Source organism: Lontra canadensis, unplaced genomic scaffold (genome assembly GCF_010015895.1).
Source record: "Lontra canadensis isolate GAN:19392208 unplaced genomic scaffold, GSC_riverotter_1.0 scaffold18, whole genome shotgun sequence".
Lineage (NCBI taxonomy): Eukaryota > Metazoa > Chordata > Mammalia > Carnivora > Mustelidae > Lontra > Lontra canadensis.
In genome coordinates, this window is record NW_022631012.1 from 6790882 (window position 1) to 6813956 (window position 23075).

General features: G+C 41.4%; 1 protein-coding gene across 1 annotated transcript; it reads left to right on the forward strand.

The window, feature by feature from the left end:
- The first annotated feature begins 1319 nt into the window (after positions 1-1319).
- Positions 1320-22597, forward strand: CUNH2orf80 (chromosome unknown C2orf80 homolog). The gene is made up of 8 exons (XM_032859944.1): positions 1320-1450; positions 3403-3484; positions 5697-5779; positions 7284-7371; positions 8020-8091; positions 15972-16059; positions 16347-16468; positions 22008-22597. Exons 1-8 carry the CDS (start codon positions 1410-1412, stop codon positions 22014-22016), a joined length of 585 nt encoding a protein of 194 aa, XP_032715835.1. The 5' UTR covers positions 1320-1409; the 3' UTR covers positions 22017-22597.
- The last annotated feature ends 478 nt before the right edge of the window (positions 22598-23075 follow it).

The window sequence follows — 23075 nt, forward strand, 5'->3', positions numbered from 1 at the left end:
TCTGGTGAAGAATTCACTTAAATTAATGACACCCTGTTTTCTCTCTGCTTATTGTTGGTAAGTTGAATCATGTAAAGCTTAGTGTTTATAGACTGCAATTTTTTTCAAAAGTTTCTGAAGTTTTATTTATCCCAACCACGTTTACAGTAGTGATTTAAAAACACATGCACAATTTCAAAAGTACAGAAGGTAATATAATGAACATCTGTGGATTTATGTTCCCAGAGTCAACAAATTTTAATTGTTTTATATTTGTGTATTAGGGCTCTTCAGAGAAACAGCAAATATATGTATATATGTGTATACATGCTCAGAGAGAGATTTAGTTTAAGGAATTGGCTCACAAGATTGCAGTGCCTTGGCCTGTCCAAAAATTGGAAGGGGTAAGCTGGCAGGCTGGAGACTCAGGATGAGGTTCACCTGGCAGAATTCATTCTTGCTTGGGAAAAGTCGATCTTTCTTCTATTCAAGCCTTCAAGTGATTGGATGAAGCCCACCCACATAAAAGGGGTGATATGCCCTACTCAAAGTTCACTGATTTAAATGTCAATCTCATCCAAAAAACACCTTCACAGAAACACCCGGAATAATTTTTGACCAAATCTTTGGGCACAGTGGCCTAGCCAAGTTGACATATAAAATCAACCATCACAATTTGCTTTTGATCTTGTTTCAGGAAGAAAACATTGCAGACATAGTTGATAACCTACTTATACCTTTACTGGGCACCCAGTTGAAAAGCGGTGATTTTTCTTTTTTTCCCATAGACTCCTTTTTGTGACTTCAAACCCCTTTTGACCCCATTATCTAAATTCCAATTTCTGGTTCAATGTGGGGGTAAGAATTGCAGACATGGCTTTGTATTTTCCATGGTGACATGTTCTTTCCAGAACTTTCTGGCCCCAGGAAGTTGTACATGGGTTCTACAGAAAATTCCATTATGAGCTCTTGTGCCAAGGTAGATTCACTGGGAGTCACTGTTGAATGCACACAGAACTCACATACTCAGATCACAGCATATTTGGATGCTTCTGTCCTAACAGTCTCGCTTACATGAGCCATGACTGTTTGACTTGCTAGTTTATTGCAAGTTGGGAAACTTGGAAAGAATAAGGGGTGTCAGACAAACTCAAGGTACAGTGCACTACCTTCCCACCCCCCACCCCCCCAGCTGGTTTAATTCTCACCTGATCTCACCTGCTGGATAAGAGGTTTGAGCTCTGCACGCTCCCGGATCCCTTCCAGAGCCTAGGACTCCATGACTGGTATTCGGAGTGATAGCATACCTAACTCAAATTCTCTCTGATTTGCTGCTGTAGCTTATAGGCTCAGAGAGTCTGGGTCTTCCCTGAGGATATCAGGTGCAGTGTAAGCTACAGATACCTGCTCAGCTGGACAAGACTTTAATCATGGAGAGAAAGCTCCTAAAGAAGGAAATTCAAAAGCTCCTGTAAGTATGACTGAGAATAAACTTTTGTTTATTACACTTGGCCTTTGGTGGGTTTCAAGTCATAGATGGTCTGGATATTGGCCAGAGATGGGGGTAGGTAAAAATCTGAGGAAGAATCTATTCCTGTGCTGTAGGAGAAAGCCAGAGGATGTAGCCTCTGCCTCCTGCCTGAGAGGCCTCACATGTGGAGCAAAGAGGATGCTGACTCTCTTGGGAGGATGTTTCTGCCAGCATCATGCATATCGGAGGCATCCCCATTCTAGAGCCGAACAGCTGAGCCCCCAGCCCAGGCTGCCTGTACCGGTCAGAATATGCCTTTAAAAGGGCCCTGCTGGTAAAAAGATATAGCAGAGATTTCTGCAAAACGTACCCAGGGGCCCAGCATTTCAACTGCAGCCTCTCCCTCTATTATTGTCAGTCTTACCGACTACAAAATTCGTCTCCTTTTTCTTGACATGTGAAATTTAAAAAAAAATAAAAAATAAAAAACAAAAGAGATGTCAAGTTTTCCCCTGGAAAAAAATTTTTTCTCCTGTGGGAGTTTTCTTTCTTTCTTTTTTTTTTTTAATATTTTATTTATTTATTTAATAGACAGAGATTACAAGTAGGCAGAGAGGCAGGCAGGGAGAGAGGAGGAAGCAGGCTCCCCGCTGAGCAGAGAACCCAATGTGGGGCTCGATCCCAGGACCCTGAGATCATGACCTGAGCCGAAGGCAGAGGCCTTAACCCACTGAGCCACCCAGGCGCCCCTGTGTTAGCTTTTCTGTGACTTGGTACTTTTTTAAGAGGTTGGTGAAAATCACAGAGCACATAAAAAGCAGGGGAAAGACTATTTCTTATACATTACAGGTGCAACAATAATGTCCTTTTTATCAAAGACCTTCTCACAGTTCCCACCAAATGTACTTTCTCTGCCTACTATGATAATTATTTTTTACTAAGTCCTTAAAAAATGTTGGAATAAAACATGTGTGACTTTACACATATTTACATGTATGTGTTTGGAGGCTGATATAATAGTTTTAAAAAATGTTATCAGAAAATGTCAATTCCTCCACATAGAATTGGAATTATTTTATATCCAAAGAATACATTTAAGCTACTTTAAATAGAGTATCTTGGGATTAGAAAGCAAAACCTGAGAATTTTTATTGATTTTAGTTTAATGACTCAGAAGAGCTTTTGGGAAACAGATACAAACTGACTCCCCCAGCCCCCAGCCCCTCCACCCTGGCAATGGCTTGCCCAAAGTGCATGGTAAAGACCTTGAAAACAGAACTGGCCTTTTGTCCAAGGGTTGATCTGTGCAGATGGACCCTGGGGACCCAGAATCCTTTTTTCTTCATCGGATCCCTCTTCCTCTTCGTGACCTCCCCCTGGGGTAGCCCCCTGTCTATTCTCCTGCCAGGGCCGCTAGGAAAGGATTCCACAGGACACACTAAAGTGGACTTCCTGGTATGGTTTTATGCATAACTCCTCCTCAAGGTATTTGCATTCTAATGGGGGGAAGAGGCCTTAGGGTAAGAGAATACATCCGTATAGAACATTATATAGCTGGAATTTTTCAACTTTGGTCATTCTGCCTGAGTTTAACATGGGCAGCAAAGGAATCTTTGTTTTAAACGGTGGGTCTCAATCCTTTTGTTTTTTTTGCAAAATCTTTCCTGAGTGTGGGACATGTCATGCCCCCTCTGCTTTCCTACCAATTCTGTACCGACCACGTGAGTATTTATTTTTAGATAAACATGATGGAAGCTCATAGTGGTTAAATGTTTTAAACCTATACCATTGCAGGATTGCTATTTAAATAAAAATGAGTATCAGTTGAGCTACCAGAACCACCAGTGACTTTGTATTTTGGTGGAGGAGGGAGGGACTGGGAAGAAGGCTCTTCTGCAAATGGAGATCCCCTCTCATTCCCAATGGTTCAATGCTGCTCTCTTGCTTTTAAGGGGAGATTATATTGGCATCAGACTTCGGGAAAATGAATTTGACCCAAAAGGAAGAAGGCAACTCACCTTTCTAGATGATATGGTAAAGAAAGGCATGCCAATGCAAGTCACATTTGTGTTCTTTGTGTTCAGGGGATGGAACAAGGATCTGATGTAGATCATGAACAAGGCTAATCTCGATCCTTCCAGAATGTCTCTTCTTCATCTTCTCATCCTAGGGCCCTCCACATAGTCTTCTCAACTCATTACACTGAAAACAAAAGGAATGAGAAAATAAAAGTCATGAGACTTCTGCTATTTGCTCTTTCTCTCTTAGAGTGCAAGGTTAAATGTTAGATACATGATGTTAAAAATGTTTTGACAAAATGAGTTCTGTAGTTCTCTACTATAATAAATGTTTTCTTTTGTTTTTAACATTTGCATTCATGGAGAAAACCACAGAATTGAATAATCTTAAAATACCTCATCATTATTCACGTTGAAACTCAGATTCATGTTAGTTAATGAAAGTTCACTTCACAGACATTAAGGAAGAAATGTAAATATCTAATTCAAAAGAAATTAGGAAACCCTCAGCTTTTTTATGCTTACCTGTTTACTCCTCTTGCACTAAGAAAGAGGGCTCGCTCCCTGCCCCTCCCCCTCTCCCTGTCTGACCTCCCTGGAGCTCAGCCTTGGGAGTTCAGCCTTGGGTTTCTCAAGTGCTTCCCCCTGCACATGTTAAATGGAGAAACTAAATCAATTAAATATGTGCTTCTCAAGCTTTAATGAGGTCTTATTTGATTTGGGAGATACGGGTGGGGCTGGAATTTGCACTTGTGATGAGCAAACAGGTGATACCAAGGCTGCTGGTCCAGGATCCAACCTTTGGATTAGGTTTCAACCACTGACCACAGTTCTTTTTGTTGTTGTTCACACTCTAGTTTGGTTTAGTCATTGAAAGAAATAAGTACAGTTGACCCTTGAAAACATGGATTTGGACTGTATGGGTCCACTTATATGTGGAATTTTTTTAAATAAATACAGTACAGTACTGTAAATGCATTTTCTCTTATTATTTTCTTAATAATGTTTTCTTTTCTCTAGCTTACTTTATTTTAAGAATGCAATATATAATATATATATAACATATACATTATGTATTAATCGACAGTTTATGTTACGGGTAAGGCTCCTAGTGAATAGCAGGCTGTTAGTAGTTAAGTTTTGGGAGAGTCAAAAGTTATAAAAGGATTTTAGGTTGCAGGCGTCAGTGCTTCTAGCCCCTGGGTGTTCAAGGGTCAACTGTACATTGTACAGAAAATGTTAGCACCTTCGAACCCTTCTAAAACCTCCAAGACAAAACTAACCTTCCCTTTTCTGGAGGTGGGGATAGAGAGGAGAGAGGGGATTTTGACAAGGACAAGGTAAATATGCTTAGAACTTACCAGAAAGATGGTCAGTAGGATAGGAATGAACATTCGAATTGGTCCTCAGCTTTTACTGTACACAAAACTCTCGGCAAGCCACTCAATTGGGTCTACCTCCAGTCCTTTACTCACGCTGGCCCCTCCACCCAGGACGTCCTTCTCCATCTATAGAAATTCTCCTCATCCTGTTCTCCAAGCTCCAGCTCCACCAAAAGCCTCCTAATCTCCCCCTGACTCCCCTGTGCTCCTGGAAGCACATTCCTGACGTTCTGCTCACAGAATTGAAAATCATTCTTTGTGGCCCTCTTCCCTCACCTTCATTTTTGAGGCCCTGAGAGCATCAGTTTCTTATCCAAGGTTATACAGTGAGTTGTTGGCAATATCTAGATTTGAATCTAGATTCCCTGACTCCTAGGTTTTTTTTTTTTTTTTCAAGATTTTATTTATTTGAGAGAGAGGGAGAGAATGAATGGGGGGAGGGGACAAAGTGAGGAGAAGTAGACTCCCCACTGAGCAGGGAGAAAGACATGGGGCTCCATCCCAGGACCCTGGGATCATGACCTGACCCAAGGGCAGACGCTTAACCTACTGAGCCACCCACGTACTGCCTCGATTCCTAGTTTCTTTCCTAGAATCCATCCTTTCTTTACCTGTCACCATGAACCAAAAATTTTAAAATGGCCCTAGTGAGAGGAAAACATAATGACTGAAGATTTCTCAATAATCTGTCTGAGTGTTGGGTTACTGGACATAGTGGATGATCCTCACACTGTGGACATGATAAAATAGTAGACTAGGCTTAGCAATGCCATTGTCATTGGGTCCAGGGGGTGCTCTGGCCAATGTCTAAGGCCCTCCCCTTCTGTCTCTGCTTCCTGCTTCCAGGCACACTATGATTTGGCCATCAATGTCGCTTTGCAATGGCTGGATCACTCAGAAGACTTAACTTGGCTCGAGTGGGAAAAAGTGTGAGTTGAAATGGTTTTTTCTTCTTCTTTTTCTTAATGTATGACTATGAGTAGCAATAGAGAAAGCTTCTGTCTGGCATCTTCCACCAGAGGCACTCTGATTTGAAAACACTGCAGGGTGAGTATCCCTCGCCAGCTATGCACCTGAAGAAACCTCACAGCTGTCAACATAGACGTGTTTACAGAGTTTGTGTCTCTGCCGATTGGTTTCTGTCCAATGATCTTTCTCACACATAATGTTGTATCTTAAATATGTAAGTGCTTTATTGTGCGTGTGCCATGATTTTTTAAAATGGTCAAAGGCTGCAGTCATTTTCAAAGAACTATCAAACACAATTTCTTAAACATTTAACTAGAAATATCCCTGAGCTGAGCTATTTGACCTACAACTGTTCGAATCCTTTCTGGGATTATCTGCTGGGCAGACTCACTCAGTTGGTAATGAGGCCAGGATTTAATAGCTTCATCTCAGAGGCCAGTTCCTTCTTCTGTTCCATCTCCTTAGAACACATACTTTGTCCTGGATAGCGGTATCAATTAAGGTTTAGTTGTAATAAGCAGAAAATCCAGCTTGAACAGACTTAAACACGCCCCCCAAATTGGAGGGGAGTAGGGATTTATTAACTTTATTTGAAAAGTCCAGGGGTAGGTCTACGTTAGGCATGGCTTGATTCAAAACTCAAATCATGTCATCAAGATTTGGACTATTTACTCTGTGTGGATTTTTTTTGTTTGTTTTGAGAGAGAGCATGCATGAGTGGGGTGAGAAGGGCAGAGGGGGAGAGAGAGAGAGAATCCCAAGCAGACTCCACACTCAGCACAGAGCCTGATGCAAGGCTCAGTCTCAGGACTCTATCTCAGGACCCTGAGATCCTGACCTGAGCTGAAATCAGGAGTCAGATGCTTAACCAACTGAGCCACACAATGATGGACATTGTTCTTAACTTTAGCCCATTTTATCACAATACTGAGACCATAGGAGAATAGATTAAGAAAAAAAAAATCGCAGAATTGTGTCTTCATTATGCCTGGGCCCCTAACTTGTCCAGAGGTGGAGGGTGGGGGGAATGGAGTACTCTGACTAGCTTAGTCCACTGTGTGTTTTCTACCCTTGGAATCTAGGGGTATTCTTGGCTTCCCTTAGGAGCAGATGAGCTTACAGTGGGTAAAGCAGTTCCCCCCAGCAGGAAGGGAGAGCTCTGCCACAAGAAGGGGAGGAGGATACAAGTTGGCAAAACCATGACTGTCCACCATAGTGGTCAATGTTCCAGAGCTGTGAAAAGATGGATAGATGAAGGCAGATTTATCCCCCTTGTTGGAAGATTCAGAATTCAAAGTATGTACTTTACCGATGTCAGACTAAACACCTCAGGTTTGTAAACAAGTGCATAACACATGGCCCGTTGGAGATTAATGATGGATTATTATTATTGTCATAAGCTTACCAGGTGTCAAAAAGAACAAAAGTAAACCTTCCGCTGTTATCTATTGATATTCCCCTTAGGAAAATGCCATTTCATGACAGACCTGTATATCCAAACCGGAAAGAAAGAGAAGCAATGATTTTATCATCTTATGCTGGAATCCTAATGGTAAGGAAAAGAACACTATTTGAATATATGGAGATTTTATATTTATTATGTGCATTTTTATATTAATGCATATTTATTTTATTTTTCAACTGATCTTTCAAAATGCTGAGGATTTACTAATATTAAATGTTTCAGTTTTTAAGATATCATAAAAAGTCTTTGACTTCTATATGGTATTGTGAAAACATTTACTTAAAAGGCAAAAAACGGGTGCCTGGGTGGCTCAGTCGTTAAGCGTCTGCCTTATGCTCAGGTCATGATCCCAGGATCCTGGGGTCAAACCCCGCATCAGGCTCTCTGCTAGGCGGGAAGCCTGCTTCTCCCTCTCCAACTCCCTCTGCTGTGTTCCCTCTCTCACTGTGTCTCTCTCTGTCAAATAAATAAATAAAATCTTTAAAAAATAAAATAAAATAAAATAAAAGGCAAAAAAAAAACAGAATGAAAGACATACATAGTTAGATACTAGAGACTCTGATTTATCCATTTGTTCAGAAGTTATTTATTAATGCCCATGCTATCCAGGCATGATACTAGACATACCAGAGGTATAATTACTTCGTTTTGTAATGTAAAAAAAAAACCATGATATGATAATGCATTTGTTGGTGCTATTTTTTGTTGTTGTTGTTTGTTTGTTTGTTTTAGCAGAACAGTATCCCAATTGAGGAAGTCTTTAAAATGTACGGAGCTGATTTTTCTACCAATTCTAGGGCTACAAAGGTAGGAGAGATCCAAGACTATCAATAAAAGGAATTTTTAGAGAAAATGTATTTTATAAATTTATAATGTATTTTTAACCTTTACAACTGCATGAAACAACAGTTTTTTAATCAAAATATGCAAAACCAGATGTAGCCCTATCTCACTTGAAAAACAAATCTTTGTAAAAGGATTTCCCTACGTGAGGGCAGTGGTAGGAATAACAACCATATTTTTTTTTATTAAATTTTATTTTTTTAAAACATATAATGTATTTTTATCCCCAGGGGTACAGGTCTGTGAATCGCCAGGTTTACACATTTCACAGCACTCACCATAGCACATACCCTCCCCAGTGTCCATAACCCCACCCCCCTCTCCCAACCCCCCTCCCCCCATCAACCCTCAGTTTAACAACCATATTTTGCATAAGGCTGAGTAGACAGTAAATAGGGCACCAGGCTTAGAGTCTAGAATCTGCCTCTGTTTCTGAGAAACAGAATTTCTCACTTACACATTTTGTAATGTAGGTTTGGCAAGTCCAAGCGCTCCTCTTGCATGATGTACTAGAACATTTAGCACTAGGACAAGACCTGCAAGGGTCAATCTTGTGACAAATTCTGTAGCTCGCTGCTGCCACCCTTCTCCTTCCCGTGACAGTCCCTTAAATCACAGCAGTAGAAGCAGCAACTATCAGAAGTCCAATGACATGAGTTCCACCGAGTCCTAAGTCCTTTTCCCTCTTTAAGTTTCCATATACTAATCTAAAAAAAAATTTTTTTATTTAGTATTCTGAATGATCTTTACAGCCAGCTCAGTTTTGCTATTTATGGACTTACGCATATTAGGTAAACATTAAATACAGGCTAGTATTTAGAGGTGAACTTCCAATCAGTTTACCTTTAGGTACCTCTAGAAAAGGGAAGAGGAAAGCGGGGTAGAGCAGGAGTGGTGTGCAGGGAGGAAAGAGAGAGAATCCATACCCTCATACCCAGCCTTCTGCTCACACTGTCACTTTCGATGTCCTACCACAACTTGGCAGGAGGGCCAGAGCAGGGGCAGGGCTATGACCACAGAAATGCCTGCCACCCTTGTTCTTTTACCCGTAGACCATATAGTGACCAGCGGGGTCATATAAAATCAAGAGGTCACCAGGTCAAGGTTAAGAGTCAGGCATTTACAAGAAGTGTTGAAACTTTGAATCCAACTGTCTCATCACCTTAATCCTTATGCAAGCTGGCTCTCGTCCTGAGACTCAAGGTCCCTTAAACAGAAAGGACATCAGCACCTTTCCTCAGATCACCCTAGTTTCAACCTTATTCATGCATTCAATACAGTTATAGGTGCAGGGGATATAATGGTGAGCAAGTCAGACAAGATAACTTTTCTAGTGGGTCTTCTATCTTATGCTGGAGCTGACATTCTGCCTTAGTTGAGATATAAGCCACCCCGGGCCCAGCGCTCCTCAGATACCAAGCTGTCTTTGGCTTTTAAAGAAAGCCCAGATCTTTTAGTTCCTTAGATAGCAAGCAAACCATAATGCTTCATTCCTGCTGGTTTTTTCTGCAGCTTTCTCCCTTCCAGACTGCCCTCTTTCCACCTTCCCACAACCCTCCCCCAAAACATATACACATAAATATTTCAGACCAACCCCTTCTGGTTCAGCCATTGTGTTTTTCCACATCTTTTGGTGCCTGGGAATGACTAGGGCAGGCATCTGGCACTGACTGGTTGGCCTGAATTTACCTGGTCAAAGGACAAATATGGAAAATCACATCCTGGTGGCAGGGCGGTGGGGGGGGGGGTGGCCCTATGAACACTTCAAGTCTTGGTTGGGTTCTCAATCAAGAAGGTTTGCAAACATGGGTGTCCAAGTAGCTCAGGCCATGTAATCAAGTAGCCAAGTTCATTTTAAAGGACCATTAGAGGAAGCCATGCTGTTTAGAGGTGGGCTGGCCAGTTTCTGTCCATCCATCAGTCTTTCACTTATCCAGTAAAGAGACTTTATTCAGCACATTCCCTGTTTGGTTATGCACAGTCTCTATTCTCACATCGCTGACCAAAACCAAAAAGCCCAGATGTGCACACGGACTACATGATGACCAGCTCCAAAGGGAAGTAGATAATATGGTCATGGAGGGAGCTTTCCTTCAAATATCTGCGTTTGTACATTGTTATAGGACATGACCATCAGCTCATTTATTGGTTTGTATCTGGAAAGCAGCATGGGGTAAGGGTTCAACATGAGGTTTCTGAAGGCGGGCTGCCTGGCTTCGAACCAACTCTGAGCAGGGGAATCCTGAGCAAGTCTTCTAAATTCCCCCACCCTTGATTTCATCATAAAAACAGGGACCAGAAAATGGGATTGTTGTGGGAAATGAGGTGAATTAGTACCAGTATAGCGCTTCGTGGTTGGCACATGGTAACATCAAAACAGTAACTATAGTTAAAGTTCTGGTACTTGGGATTTGAATATCTGATTTCCTCTATATTCCCATAAATCAAGGTTTTTTTCAGCATTTCAGTCCAGATAATTCTTTGGTTGTGTGTGGGGGTGGAGCCAGGGGCTGTCCTGGGCTTTGTGGGATGTTTAGCAACATCACTGGTCTCTGCCCTTTAGATGCCAATAGCTTCCCTCGCAGTGTGACAACCAAAAACGTCTCTCAACTTTGCCAAATGTCCCTTAAGAAGCAAAATTACAGCTGGTTGATAACCACTGCCTTAAATAATTAAATTGCTCATCAAGTGTCCTTATATATCACCAACATAATATAAGCTCTGCCTTTAGACACCGAACTATCACAAAGGGTACGATACCATTTGAGCTACAAATGCAAGAGCCTAAGCATCATCTACCCGTGTGGACCTCATGAGTCTTCAAGAATGCCAGCCCAGGCCTTTCTATTGAGGCAAAGCATCTGCTCAATTTAGGGACCCCCTCCACATCTTAGACAAGAAATTAGTAGAACCTCTCAATGGAAATGTAGCCTTTCAAAGACTAAATTGTAAGAGCTATTTTAAAACAGTCTTTCAAAGTTTAAGATAATTTCAAAAAACTGTTTTAACCAGAAGATGAGGTTATTCAAAAGATGTTATTGACAAAGATTCTTCTCTAATTTCTGCATATATCTGAATGAACTTTGATTCCTTTGGAGAAAATGGCTCCTAAGCAACAGCTAAAATCCTCTCCAAGCAACAGCTTAAAGCCCTGCAGAATACTAATTAGATTATGGAGAAGTTCTGGCCACTAGAATTGGCTACACGATCGAATACAGAATACGGGTTGTGTAGACTTGATGGCTTTCAACGGGAGTATTTGCTGCCACCTGGTGACAGAAAGGCATCATGGGCCCAGTGTTGCTCTCTAACTGTATTACTCAAAGGTTCTACTCCTGATAGGGAGCTATTATTTGATGAGCCATTTTTCTGCTCAGGACCCTGGACCTATAGAAAGAAAAAAAAAAAATCAACCAAGGGTCTCACAAGAGAGACGGTGTTTACAATTCGCTTCAGATAAATATAAAATAGCTGAAGAAAAAGAGCATAAATCTGCCCTCCACATGGCAAGCAAGCAATAAAAATATTCGTCAGTTCCATTTGTCAAAGAGGAAAAAGGGAAAGGGAAGCAGAGAGAGTAAAAACTAGTGTAACCGAGAGAGGAGAAAGACAAAGGAGAAGTGGCTGGAGACCATCAGAACGTCTACTCCTCTCCTGCTGCAGCCACACCCCAAAGTCCGACTGGCCATCATTTAGCTCCATCCCAACTCCAAGGCAGGCTCTTCAGAGGCAGACAGATTAATGTCCGGTCCCAGCTCCACCACTTGCTAGCTGTGTGGCCTTGGATACGTTATTTAACTTGTCTGGTTCCCAATTTCCCTATGTGTAAATACGCATGATTACACTTAGCAAACTGGACTGGGTCCTTCTGATCATTCAGTGAGACTGCACGTGTCAGGTGCCTGATGCTGGCCTAGGGCGGGGAGCCTTCAACATCAGTGATATTATTTCCGAACCCACCCCCACGCCCGTCTCCCATCCACAGGAGTCCACTGACAGCAGCCGGGTCTCGCTGAAGCAGGCCCATCGTCCCCCCTCACACCCTCTACAGCCCTGGTCTCCAGGAACTTACTGCAATAAGCTACCAAGTGTCTTCTCTTCTTGGAGGAGGCTGACCGAGCCTGAAGGGTAGAGAAATGAGAAAGCATTTCCATTGTAAGGAGAGGGACCCAATAGGTTGAAACAAAAGTTCAGTATTGGCAGATCTTCATGATGGGAGATGGAAAACCATGCTTTCGAAATCCATTCTGTCCCAACGAACACTTACAATATATGTTTAAAGTACAAAACCAAGCAAACAACAAATCCACCAAAGGGATGAAATGGAACAGTATCAACAGTCTCCTCTCCAACCTCTCCCCTTCCTGCTGCTCACATTTATACTATCCGCAGTCATGGGTTTATCATTTCCTTGTCTTTTTTTCTAGCTTTACCACATACTCTTGTCTCACCAACATACTGTTCAGTTTTGCATGTTCTTTGAACTTGATACAAGTAATATGAACGGCAATCTTTATAAATGAAGCAAACGTTTTACTCCATGCCTTTCTTTTGTCATTCAACACTACATCGCACAAATTCATCCTTGTGGTTAATATAGTTTATTTTGACTGTAGGTAGCGTTCCGCTGTAAGAGTACACCACAATGTCTTTATATATTCTTCCGTTTTAGACATCTGGATGATTTCTGTTGTATATCTCTTCATGTCCAGTAAAAGAGTTTCTCTGTGGCCGAGGTGTGAAACTGCGCCATCATTACGTCAGAGATGTCACGCCCGTGCCATCAGACACATGTGCATCATCTCCAGTTCTACATAAAGCCAAACCGTTTTCTAAAATGGTCGCACCAATGTACACTTTCGCTTGCCATGAGCTTATCTGCCTGCTACCAACACCTGCTATTTTCAAGCTTCTTAAGTTTATCAGTCTGTTAGGTGGCCACAGTCTTAATCACATTCCTCTGATTACCAATGAATAACTATTTCTCTGTTTTTCTTCTGTGAAGTGCCTGCTAAAGTCTTCTGTCCATTTTTGTCGTTGTTGAGTCTGTCAGTCTTTCTTTCTTTCTTCTCTTTTTCTTCTTCTTCTCCTTTTCCTTCTTCTTTTTTTAATTTCCACAGAGCCTCAATTTTTTAAAAAGCTGCTACAGGATATAATCAATCAATTCCTAGATTTGCCAGTACTCTTCCTATTTGAAATTTGTCCTCTCTCTTCACAAACATTAACATGTTTAGAAAATATGATGTGGCACCATCCCAACCACATTTGAAAAACTTCTTGGACAGTACAAGCTATCTTTCCAGACCATGTGCCCTGCTTTTGCTTTGGAAAATAGGATTGTCATGAGCATATGTTCAATTGCTTTGACATTGGTGGAAAATTTGAAATTCTCCACCTTCTGTCTCAGTGATACCAAATGACATTTTAATAAGTTACTGCTCAGGCTGAAAGGCAGATAAAAATTACTGGCTATGCTCTTCAAGTCTTGGGGTGCCTGGGGGGCTCCATTGGTTAAGCATCTGCTTTCAGCTCAGGTCATGATCCCAGGGTCCTGGGATCAAGCCCCGCGTGAATCGGGCTCCTTGCTCAGCAAGGAGTCTGCTTCTTCCTCTCCTTCTGTCCCTCTCCCCACTCATGCTCTCTCAAATAGAAAAAGAAATCTATACCTTCATCCCTCAATGATGTACCCAGGTCATTTCTTGTGCAAGTTCCTATATGACACATCCCCATCTTCTTCTCTCTCTCTTCCCACCTCCAGTTAGAAGAAATTTTTGTTGAATGGCTTTGGACATAATTTGGCACTTAATATGAATCAAGAAATAACAATTGTAATAATCTCTATTGACACAAAGATGGTATTAGTAAGTAGCTTTAAAGTAAAAAAAGAATGTATGATCAACTCTAGGTTTAGGATTTTATTTTCATCCTATTTTGAGAATAATATCTCATATATACCACACAGGAAGCTATAGGAAGTTCTTGCATGAGCCATCAGATTATTAGGACTCACAGAATATTTGAGTTGGATATGACCTTTGAAATCATCGGGTTCTATCTTCCCCAGGAGATAAGGAACCAGAGTGTCTGTAAATATAAAGCTTGAATCTCTCTCAGCGAGAAAACAGAAAATGATTGATCTTGAAGAGGGATGCTAATTACTTCAGGCCTCCTGGCTCTGATTAGTCATTTGTTATTAGTTATCTGATTGGTTATTTCCAAGCAGGATCCTGTAAAGGAAATGGTGCCCAAGTTGTTCCACGGGTCATTCTACACAAGAGAGGGAGGTGAGGCAGGGATGAAGATGATGATGATGGTGATGATGATGATGACAAATATCAATAATTATTATTATCAAAAAATAATTATTATTATCATTAATTTTTAAATATTATACTATATGCCAACCACTATTCCAAATACTTTACATATGCTAACTTTAATTCCTACCACAGCCCTATAAGGTCATTACCAGTATTATTATTATCACATGAAGAAACAGGCACAGAGGAGTTAGGTGACATGCCCAAGGTCACACATCTGATAGATAGATGGTGCAGCTTGTGCTCACATACAGCCTGTTTGACACTAAAGTCTATGCTGTTAACCACTATTGCTTGACTAGGATGGTAGTCATTCAACTAGTCAATGACACCTGAGGCCCTCCTATGTACTAGGCACTCTCTAATGCACTGGAGAGAGAAGGTTCAATTAGCTAACTGAGCTCCTTACTTCCACACTCCAACCCATTCTCTACAGAGCAGCCAGAGCAATCTTTTAAGAACCTAAATCAGACCTTGTCACACCACGGCTTAAAAATATTGCAATGGCTTCCACTGAGTCCTGGAATAAAGTAGAGCTCTGTACCATGGCCAACAAGGGCTCAGATGATCTGGCCGCCCCCTCCCTCTCAGCCCATCTATAATTTCACCTTTCTTGCTCTGTTCTAGCCACCCTGGCTTCCTTTCTGTGTCTGGAAACACAGGTTATTCCAAAAAGACCTTCTTGTTCTCTCTGCCTAGAGCACTCATCTCCAGCTCTTCCCCTAACCGGCGGCTGCTCAGCGGAAATCTCAGCGGATGCACTGCTTCTTTCTAGAGGCTTTCTCTGACTGTGTGCAGTGGTGGCTATCCAGCACTTGCGAGCACACCATCTTCTTTTGTTTATTAAACTTACCACAATGCATGATTTATCGTTTGTGTTTCCTCACTCGGCTCCAGAAGGGCAGGAGCCTTGTCTGTCTGAGTGACCACAGCTCCTGACACAGGGGTGCCCATAGAAGGTGCTCACTGAGAACTTGTCGAAGGAAGGCATGAATGAAGAGACAGTCCTAACCTTGAAGAAATTTCCAGTGTGGCAGACAATGGGTTATAACTAACCACAGCACACTGGAGTTGCTCTATGTGAGCACATGCTTTGAGTCCCCAGATGAGTGAATCTGTAATTCTGCCTTGAGGTAAGGTGGGGGTGCGGGGTACCAGCATAGGAGAGCAGGAGGGAGGCGTGGGGAGACATGGGGTAGGTTTCTCAGAAAAGGTGGTATTTGAGCTACATCTCAAAGGAGAAGTAGGAGCCTCTAGGCAGAAAAGGAGCAAATGGTTATCCCAGGTATAAGACAACACTATGGAGAGCAACAGTGAGTGAAAGGGCATTTTGGGCAAAGGGGACCAAGAGTGGGAACAAAAGACAAAATACAAACGTGTGCGCCGTGTGAAACGTGTGTCTTTCCGGCAGGTGCTTGGTGTTAAGGACCACGGGTTGGTTCAACCAACCAAGTGCTGTAAGTAGCAGGAGTTAACAGCACAGAGCATGTGCAGCTGTTACAAATAGGACTGTTTTCCTTTCAGGTTCCCCGAGCTCCACCTCTCCGCCTCTCCCTGCATCCCTTTGCCATGTTAACAGCGCCCCACGCAGCAGAATACGCCCGCAAACAGAGTGAGCCTCTTTACTTCCACCTGCGTAGGGAAATTTAACTAAGAATTAAACTCAGAAAGTAAGGTCAAAGTTGTTATGGCAATAATATTTCTCTGGCTGGCTGAATAAAGGAAAAACAAACCAGAAGGACTTAATTTCCCTTCAATATAGGGACCAGAGACGTCTTACTTCTCAGACCCTTTAGTGACGGGAGCAAGGCACTCTAGAAGGGACGGATCTAAAACTGTGGGTGGGCTTATTTAAAAAAAGGTTTTTTATATGCTCACGATTACCACATGTGTCTCCAGGTGTCAAGTTAAGAAGGGGAGCGACAAATAAAAATGCCACCAGCCGCTCTGCAAGGGAAGCGAATGCCACAGCATGGAAATCATCAAAAAATGTACCGTTGGACACCCAGCCAAGGAACAAAGTAGGTCTAAATAAGGAAACTGGACCAAACTGATACCAAGAGTTTGGAGAATACTTTACTGATATTGTGGTTAAAAGTCTAGCCTTTGGAGTTCGACACTATGGGTCTGAATCCAAATAAAGCCACTGCGTCCCAGCTGTGTGACTTCAGGCAGACTGTGTCACTTCTCTGTGCCTTAGTTTCCTCCTCTACAAAGTGGGAAATATAGAGGTACTTCCTCTCCAGGTTGTCAGGATAAATACCGGGGATTATGCTTTTTAAGAGATTAGGCGAGGGCTCGGTGCAGAGTAAAACCTAAATAAATGCGAACCATGATTATCTTTTAGCCTTTGAGATGTTCTATGCATCAGTTAATCAGATCTTATTCTTTGATTCAAGTAAGTGTGTCAAGGAGATTTACACAAATGTCTGTGTCCTAAAGGTTTCTCTTCGCAATCCCTTTCTCACTAATGAAATTTTATCCTTGCCTGCTTGCGTCTCTGCTGCTGCCGCCCTGGCCATCTGATTCCTGGCACATTTGTTCTGCAGAATTCAGAGAATGGCTAGGGATACCCAGGGCTGGAGACAAAGGAGAAAGGCAGGAGAGTTCTTGGCCCTTCCAGCCCTGGACTCTCTACTTTAATGTGCAAAGTGAAAAGGAAAATTAAAGAGACGTCAGGAGACCAAGTTAGTGAACACAATACAAGCTGAGAGGAGGGAGACTCAGATTAGTGGTACAGCTGGCCGGCTGGGGTATTTTAGGACTTTGTTGAATCAGAGGCTGTGGACCAGCTGCAGGGTTGTAAGGTAGGAAAGGGAAAAGGGAATTTTGAAACTTGCTACACTGGGTTATGGATTGCTCTTGCTTTTAGAAACACAAGTGAAAGTTAAACGCAAGTAAAAATCAAAATTTGTTACTATCTAGTTTGGTTGCTGTACTGTGCATTTCTTTAATGTGAATCTCTGAATAGACTGGACCATGTAAAGCCCAGGATTCATTCAGGTTTTAGAGGCAAACAGTCAACTGGTGAGAAATGTAACCTTATCATAGCAAATGCTTTAGGAACAACCTGAATTCTTTTTTCACATTTGGGTTTTAATAAATGTTATTCTAGTAACATAACAACACCACTATCAGAAAATCTTTACTATATTGTCAGGGCCCCTGAGTGGCTTGGTGGGTTAAGCCTCAGCCTCCAGCTTAGGTCATGATCTCAGGGTCCTGGGATCGAGTCCCGCATCAGGTTCTCTGCTCACCGGGGAGCTTGCTTCCCCCTCTCTCTCTGCCTGCCTCTCTGCCTACTTGTAATCTCTATCTTTCCCTATCAAATAAATATATAAAATTTTAAAAAAGGGGGGGATACCCATCTGTGCATCCCACGTACTGAAAATCCAGCTCTCAAGATGACTCATTGGTCTGTTTGTTTTGAAAATATAATTCCATTTGCTGTATATTTTCTCCCATAACCATTGAAGATTGTTGGCTTCTTGATGGAAGAGGGTCTTCTATTTCTTTATTATTTCCCACGTGTATATAAAGTGCTTTGCAAGCAGTGACTATTCAGTTATTGTGGTAGATAAGTGAATTGGCAGTAACTACATGGTCCTTAGGGCTCTCAACGCACTGGGCTCTGTCTAAACTGATTGAGAAGTTCATTTCTAGGGACCAGCCATTTCTATAGGCTAATCAATGCCTGTAAGCCTAGGCTGTCCAAAGAATAAATGTCCATTTTGCAATAGGGACAGGCCTTGAGATGAACCCTTCCCATAAAGTCCTCTTCTTGAAAACCAAACAGCAGAAAACACATCTATGATTTTTGTTCATTCTTTATCATTTGTGTGCTTTAGCATCTTTTCCAACTTCTAAGTCATGTATTTTTTTAAATTAGCTTAAAACATTATGATAGTAATACATGTTTATGGTAAAAATTTCAAACAATACAGGAAATATAAACTGAAAAAACAAAAGAATTCCCCCTTCCCCACACCCTGTATCACTGTTAATATCTCTTGGGATCTTCAAATATTTGCTATATATGTACATATAAATATATGTGCACGTGTCCTACTGATTTGTTAGAAAGTAATGAAAAATATTTTTATTAAATGTATGGAAAAGGGATGCTTGGGTGGCTCAGTTGGTTAAACATCCAACTCTTGGTTTAGGCTCAGGTCGTGATCTCATGGGTCATGAGATCAAGCTCCATATTGGGCTCCATGCTCAGTGGGGAGCCTGCTTGAAGATTCTCTTCCTCTGCCCCTCCCCCGACTTGCACACTCACACTTGCTCTTTCTCTAAAATAAATAAATCTTATATCTTATTTTCATTTTGTAAAGATTTTATTTCTTTATTAGAGAGAAAGAGAGAATAAGCACAAGCGGGTAGAGAGGCAGAGGAACAAAGGGAGAGGGAGAAGCAGACCCCCCACCGAGCAGGGAGCTCCACACGGGGTTCCACCGCAGGACCCTGGGATCATGACCTGAACTGAAGGAGATGCTTACCCGACTGAACCACCCAGGTGCACCTAAATAAATCCGTTATAAAAAGTATGGAAAATACGTTTTCACAGTGTATCGCTTGAAAAAGTTTTTCATTTTATGTATTTCAACTTCTGAGTTTTTTCCTTACCCATATGTTTATGGATATTGTATCACATCTTTTAGCTGGTAAACAACTTTTTTCAACCTCAAGATAAAACAATGGCTCATTCAGAATTTTTTATTTATTTCCAGCCACAGAAATACTTCATCAAGTAAAGGAAAGGGAGAATTTTTTTTTTTTAATAATCCAGGCATTTGGTGAAATAGTTTTCAGGATTTCTTTTGTACTGTATTGATACTAGTAATCCATTTATTAGTCAAAATGAATATGGGCAACACCATATCCCAGGAAAGTGTTGATACTGGGCACATTACCAGGAAATGGATTCCAAATGGACAGGGCCATACCAAAGAGCTAGAAAACAGATACCCTGGTAAAAAGAGTGCAGACTTGGGAGTCACACAGCCCAGAGTTAACTCTTGGTTCTCCCATTTAATAACTGTCATGAATTGTTAAGTGAATCTCTCTGCTTCCGTTTCTCATCTATAAAAAAAGGATTCTAACAGTACCTATCTCATAAGGTTGTTACAAGGACCAAATGAGCTAACCTATATGGAACAGCTTAGAAAAGAACTAGGACCATGGCTAAAAATAATACAAGTGCTCCCTTGACTACCCTCCTGACAAAGTCACAGTATCGTGGACTGGAACAAGACACAGAGAGAGAGCAATTTGAGAGATTCTGGTTTCCAGTCCCATGGGCAAAGAATTTAGAAACTGCCACTTATCCTAGCAAGTAAAAAGTTGAACAGGGTGAGAAAACAACTCCTCTTGGATCTGTAAGACAGGGGACAAAGGGCAAAGCTCTATCCCCCCAAGGTTGGAGAGACAGGCAGATATAGGGAGTTAGGGTTTTCCAGAGCAAAGTCTCACAAGTAGAAGCTGCTACGAATACAGCACTGGAGTAGGAAACCCCAACAGCAATTGGCAAATCACAGGAACCTCAGTGCAGACATCTCAGAGGGTTAAATACTCCAGACTCCAGGGGGGACCCAGTCCTAGCAGGATACCCACAATTTTGTGAGATTTACCTGCAGGAGCTCTGCCAGGTCCTCACAGTAAATATTGGAGAAAATTCCTTTCACTTTTCCAGCAGTGAGGGTAGGGGTGGAAGTGGAAGGTGGGGGGAGGAATCATTTTTAAATACAACAGAGAATTCTGTTCTTAAAAGGCCTGCACTTAGTGACAACCAGTTAACTATAGCCTAGCCTGTTGACATTTTATTGGAACCCAACCCACCTAGAAGAAGGGAAATACCCATTCCAGTCAGCTCTAGTAATCTGGTCCCAGCTGGAGAAGAAGAAAAATTGAGAAACACTTGTGAATTTCCAAGTCCAGAGGCACAGGCTCACCAAAGACTGAGATCTAATCACAGGACTACAGAACCCTTCCCCTCCTCCCTCACCAGTCCCCCATCACATCACTAAAGACCTATTTAGAGAGTTCATTTTACCCAGGACATTATGTCTAGCTATCAAGAAAGAATTACAAGGCATACTAAAATGCGTAAAACATAATTTAAAGAGAAGAGCAAGCATTGCAAACAGACAGGACAGGGATGTTGGCACTATCAGACCAGGAATTTGAAACAAATCTGATTTATTACACTAAGAGTGTTCAGAGTGCTAATGGATAAAGTAGCATGCAAGACTAGATGGACAATGTAAGTAGAGAGAAAGAAATCCAAACTGTAACTACAGAATCCAGATGGTGGGCACATGTACCTTCATTGTACAAATATTTCAACATTTCTATATGAAAATTTTCATAATGAAATTATGAAGAAGAAAAGAAAAAAGGAATTCTCAGAGTGGATCAAAACACAAGACCTGATTATATGTCATCTATAAGGCACCTACTTCAAATTTAAAGATACATATGGATTAAAGGTAAATGGATAGATAAATTTTGATTCACACCAGCCCAAATCAAAAGCAAGGAAAAGGTTTACTAATTTCTGACAGAGCTGACTTCAAAGCAAGAAAAATGATCAGGGATAAAGAAAGACAATTGATAAAGGGGTCGATTCTCCAAGAAGACATACAAACTTTAACATGTGTGTACTGGACAACAGAACATCAAATTACATGAGGTAAAAATGGTTAGGACTGCAAGGACTGGTTCCACTATCATAGCTGGAGAGTTCAGCACCCCTCTATCAGAAATGGAAGGAGGACGATGCAAGTTTAAATTCAAAGCAATATATAACATTTCAAACTAATATGGCATAAGCACAATACACAACTGCTCAGGGGCAAAAAGAAATGATTAGCTGTGGATATGGTTAGTCAAAAGAAGTATAACTTTTATTATTTGCTTTTGTATTTGGAAATAGTTTTGAATTTGGAGGAGAGTTGCAAGAATAGCAAAGAGTCCTAGTACACCTTTTACTCAGAATCACCAATAGTTAGCGTTTTGCTCCATTAGCATCACCATTTTTTCTGCCTCTGTCCCTCTTTCTGTCTTTCTGTATATAGATACATTTTTTTTTCTGAGCCATCCAAATTATATCCTCCCTATCACTATACCCCTGTATACTTCAGTGTGTATTTCCGGAGAACAAAGTCATTCTTTAAATAACCTTAATATAATGATCAACTTCAGAAAATCGAACACTGATACTTTTATTCGAACTACCATCTATGTACCAATTTTTCCAATTGACCCAATAATGTCCTTTGTTAAACATTTTTTCTTTCTGTAGAGGATGCAGTGTGAGATCATATACTGTATGTAGTTGAGAAATACAACTCAATTTCCAAACCTCTCAGAACAATTCCATGGAAGTTCTTTTGTACCTACACGTTTTTTAATCCACCTTTGCCAGTAATTTAGTATTTGATATTCAACCTTAAGTCTCTATAGAGTGAAAGTTAATGTCTGTGTGCATGTTAAATTGACGGGCTTGACACCAAAATGTTTTATTTTGTTTGTTTGTTTGTTTGTTTTGTCCTGCAGGTCACTTAGAAACTTGGAACTGCACCATGGAAGTTCATAATAAAGCCTCTGGGAGAGGAAAAGAAACATCCTAACACTGCAACTCTTGCCAGCACATTTTTCTTCATAGTCAGCTTGTGGTACAAAACTTATTAAAGTGTTACTTTGGATGTTGGGCTTTCTTCTCTTAGAATCCCATTGTGTGGCTATATTGTGTTGTTGTTGTTGTTAAGTGTATATCCTATGCTGCTTTATTGTAACCGGAAGACTGCTGGTTGGAGAATTTTGAGACTATGTAGTATTTCTGTGTCAGAGCAGACTGGCTCTGCAGCACATTTCACAAATGTTTAGCACTGAATACTGCAGAGTGGAGGACTTGGAGGTAGTTTCCCGAAGTTTCGATCTGAAATAAAATGAATCTGTCATCCATTGCCCTTCCTATGTTCTCACATGGAAAATTTAAAATCATTTCAATAAAGCATTAAAGGAAACATGAGCACAGGCTTTCTTTCAGGAGATATAAGGACTCTTAGGAAAATGAAAATGTGCTAGTCTTTCAGCACTTTCCAAAATGCTGATTAGGCAGGTGGTTTGGCTGTAAATATACACAGCAACAATTCGACCAAATGAATGTGAGTACAGATGACGCCTCTCTTAAGGTTTCACTGGGCCACCTGTCTGCAGAACAGTTGTCTTCAACACATGCAAAATCAAGTGTTTGGTTTGTTGGCTTTCGCTGGAAATGGTGGTGCACCCTGATGTGGCGTTGTGGTTGGGGAGACCGATGACGCTTTTTCCACATGGGTTTGGTTATGACCGTAACGTAGGTTTACCGGGAGGCCTGCAGCACTAGGAGGGAGGAAGGGGATGTATCAGTGACTTGTGACTTGACCCTGGGTATGCTGTCTAGCAGCATAGGACTTTGCCCAGTTTCCTGTGCTCTAGCTCTGCTAATTGGGAGGGAACGTTTTTTTCTTTGTGGCTACTGCTGTCTGTCCTTTTGACAGCTGTACACCAGCTTCATATGCTGCCCAACGACTTTCACAAATGGCATCATGAACACTTAGTGATAGCTGTGGCTGGGTACCC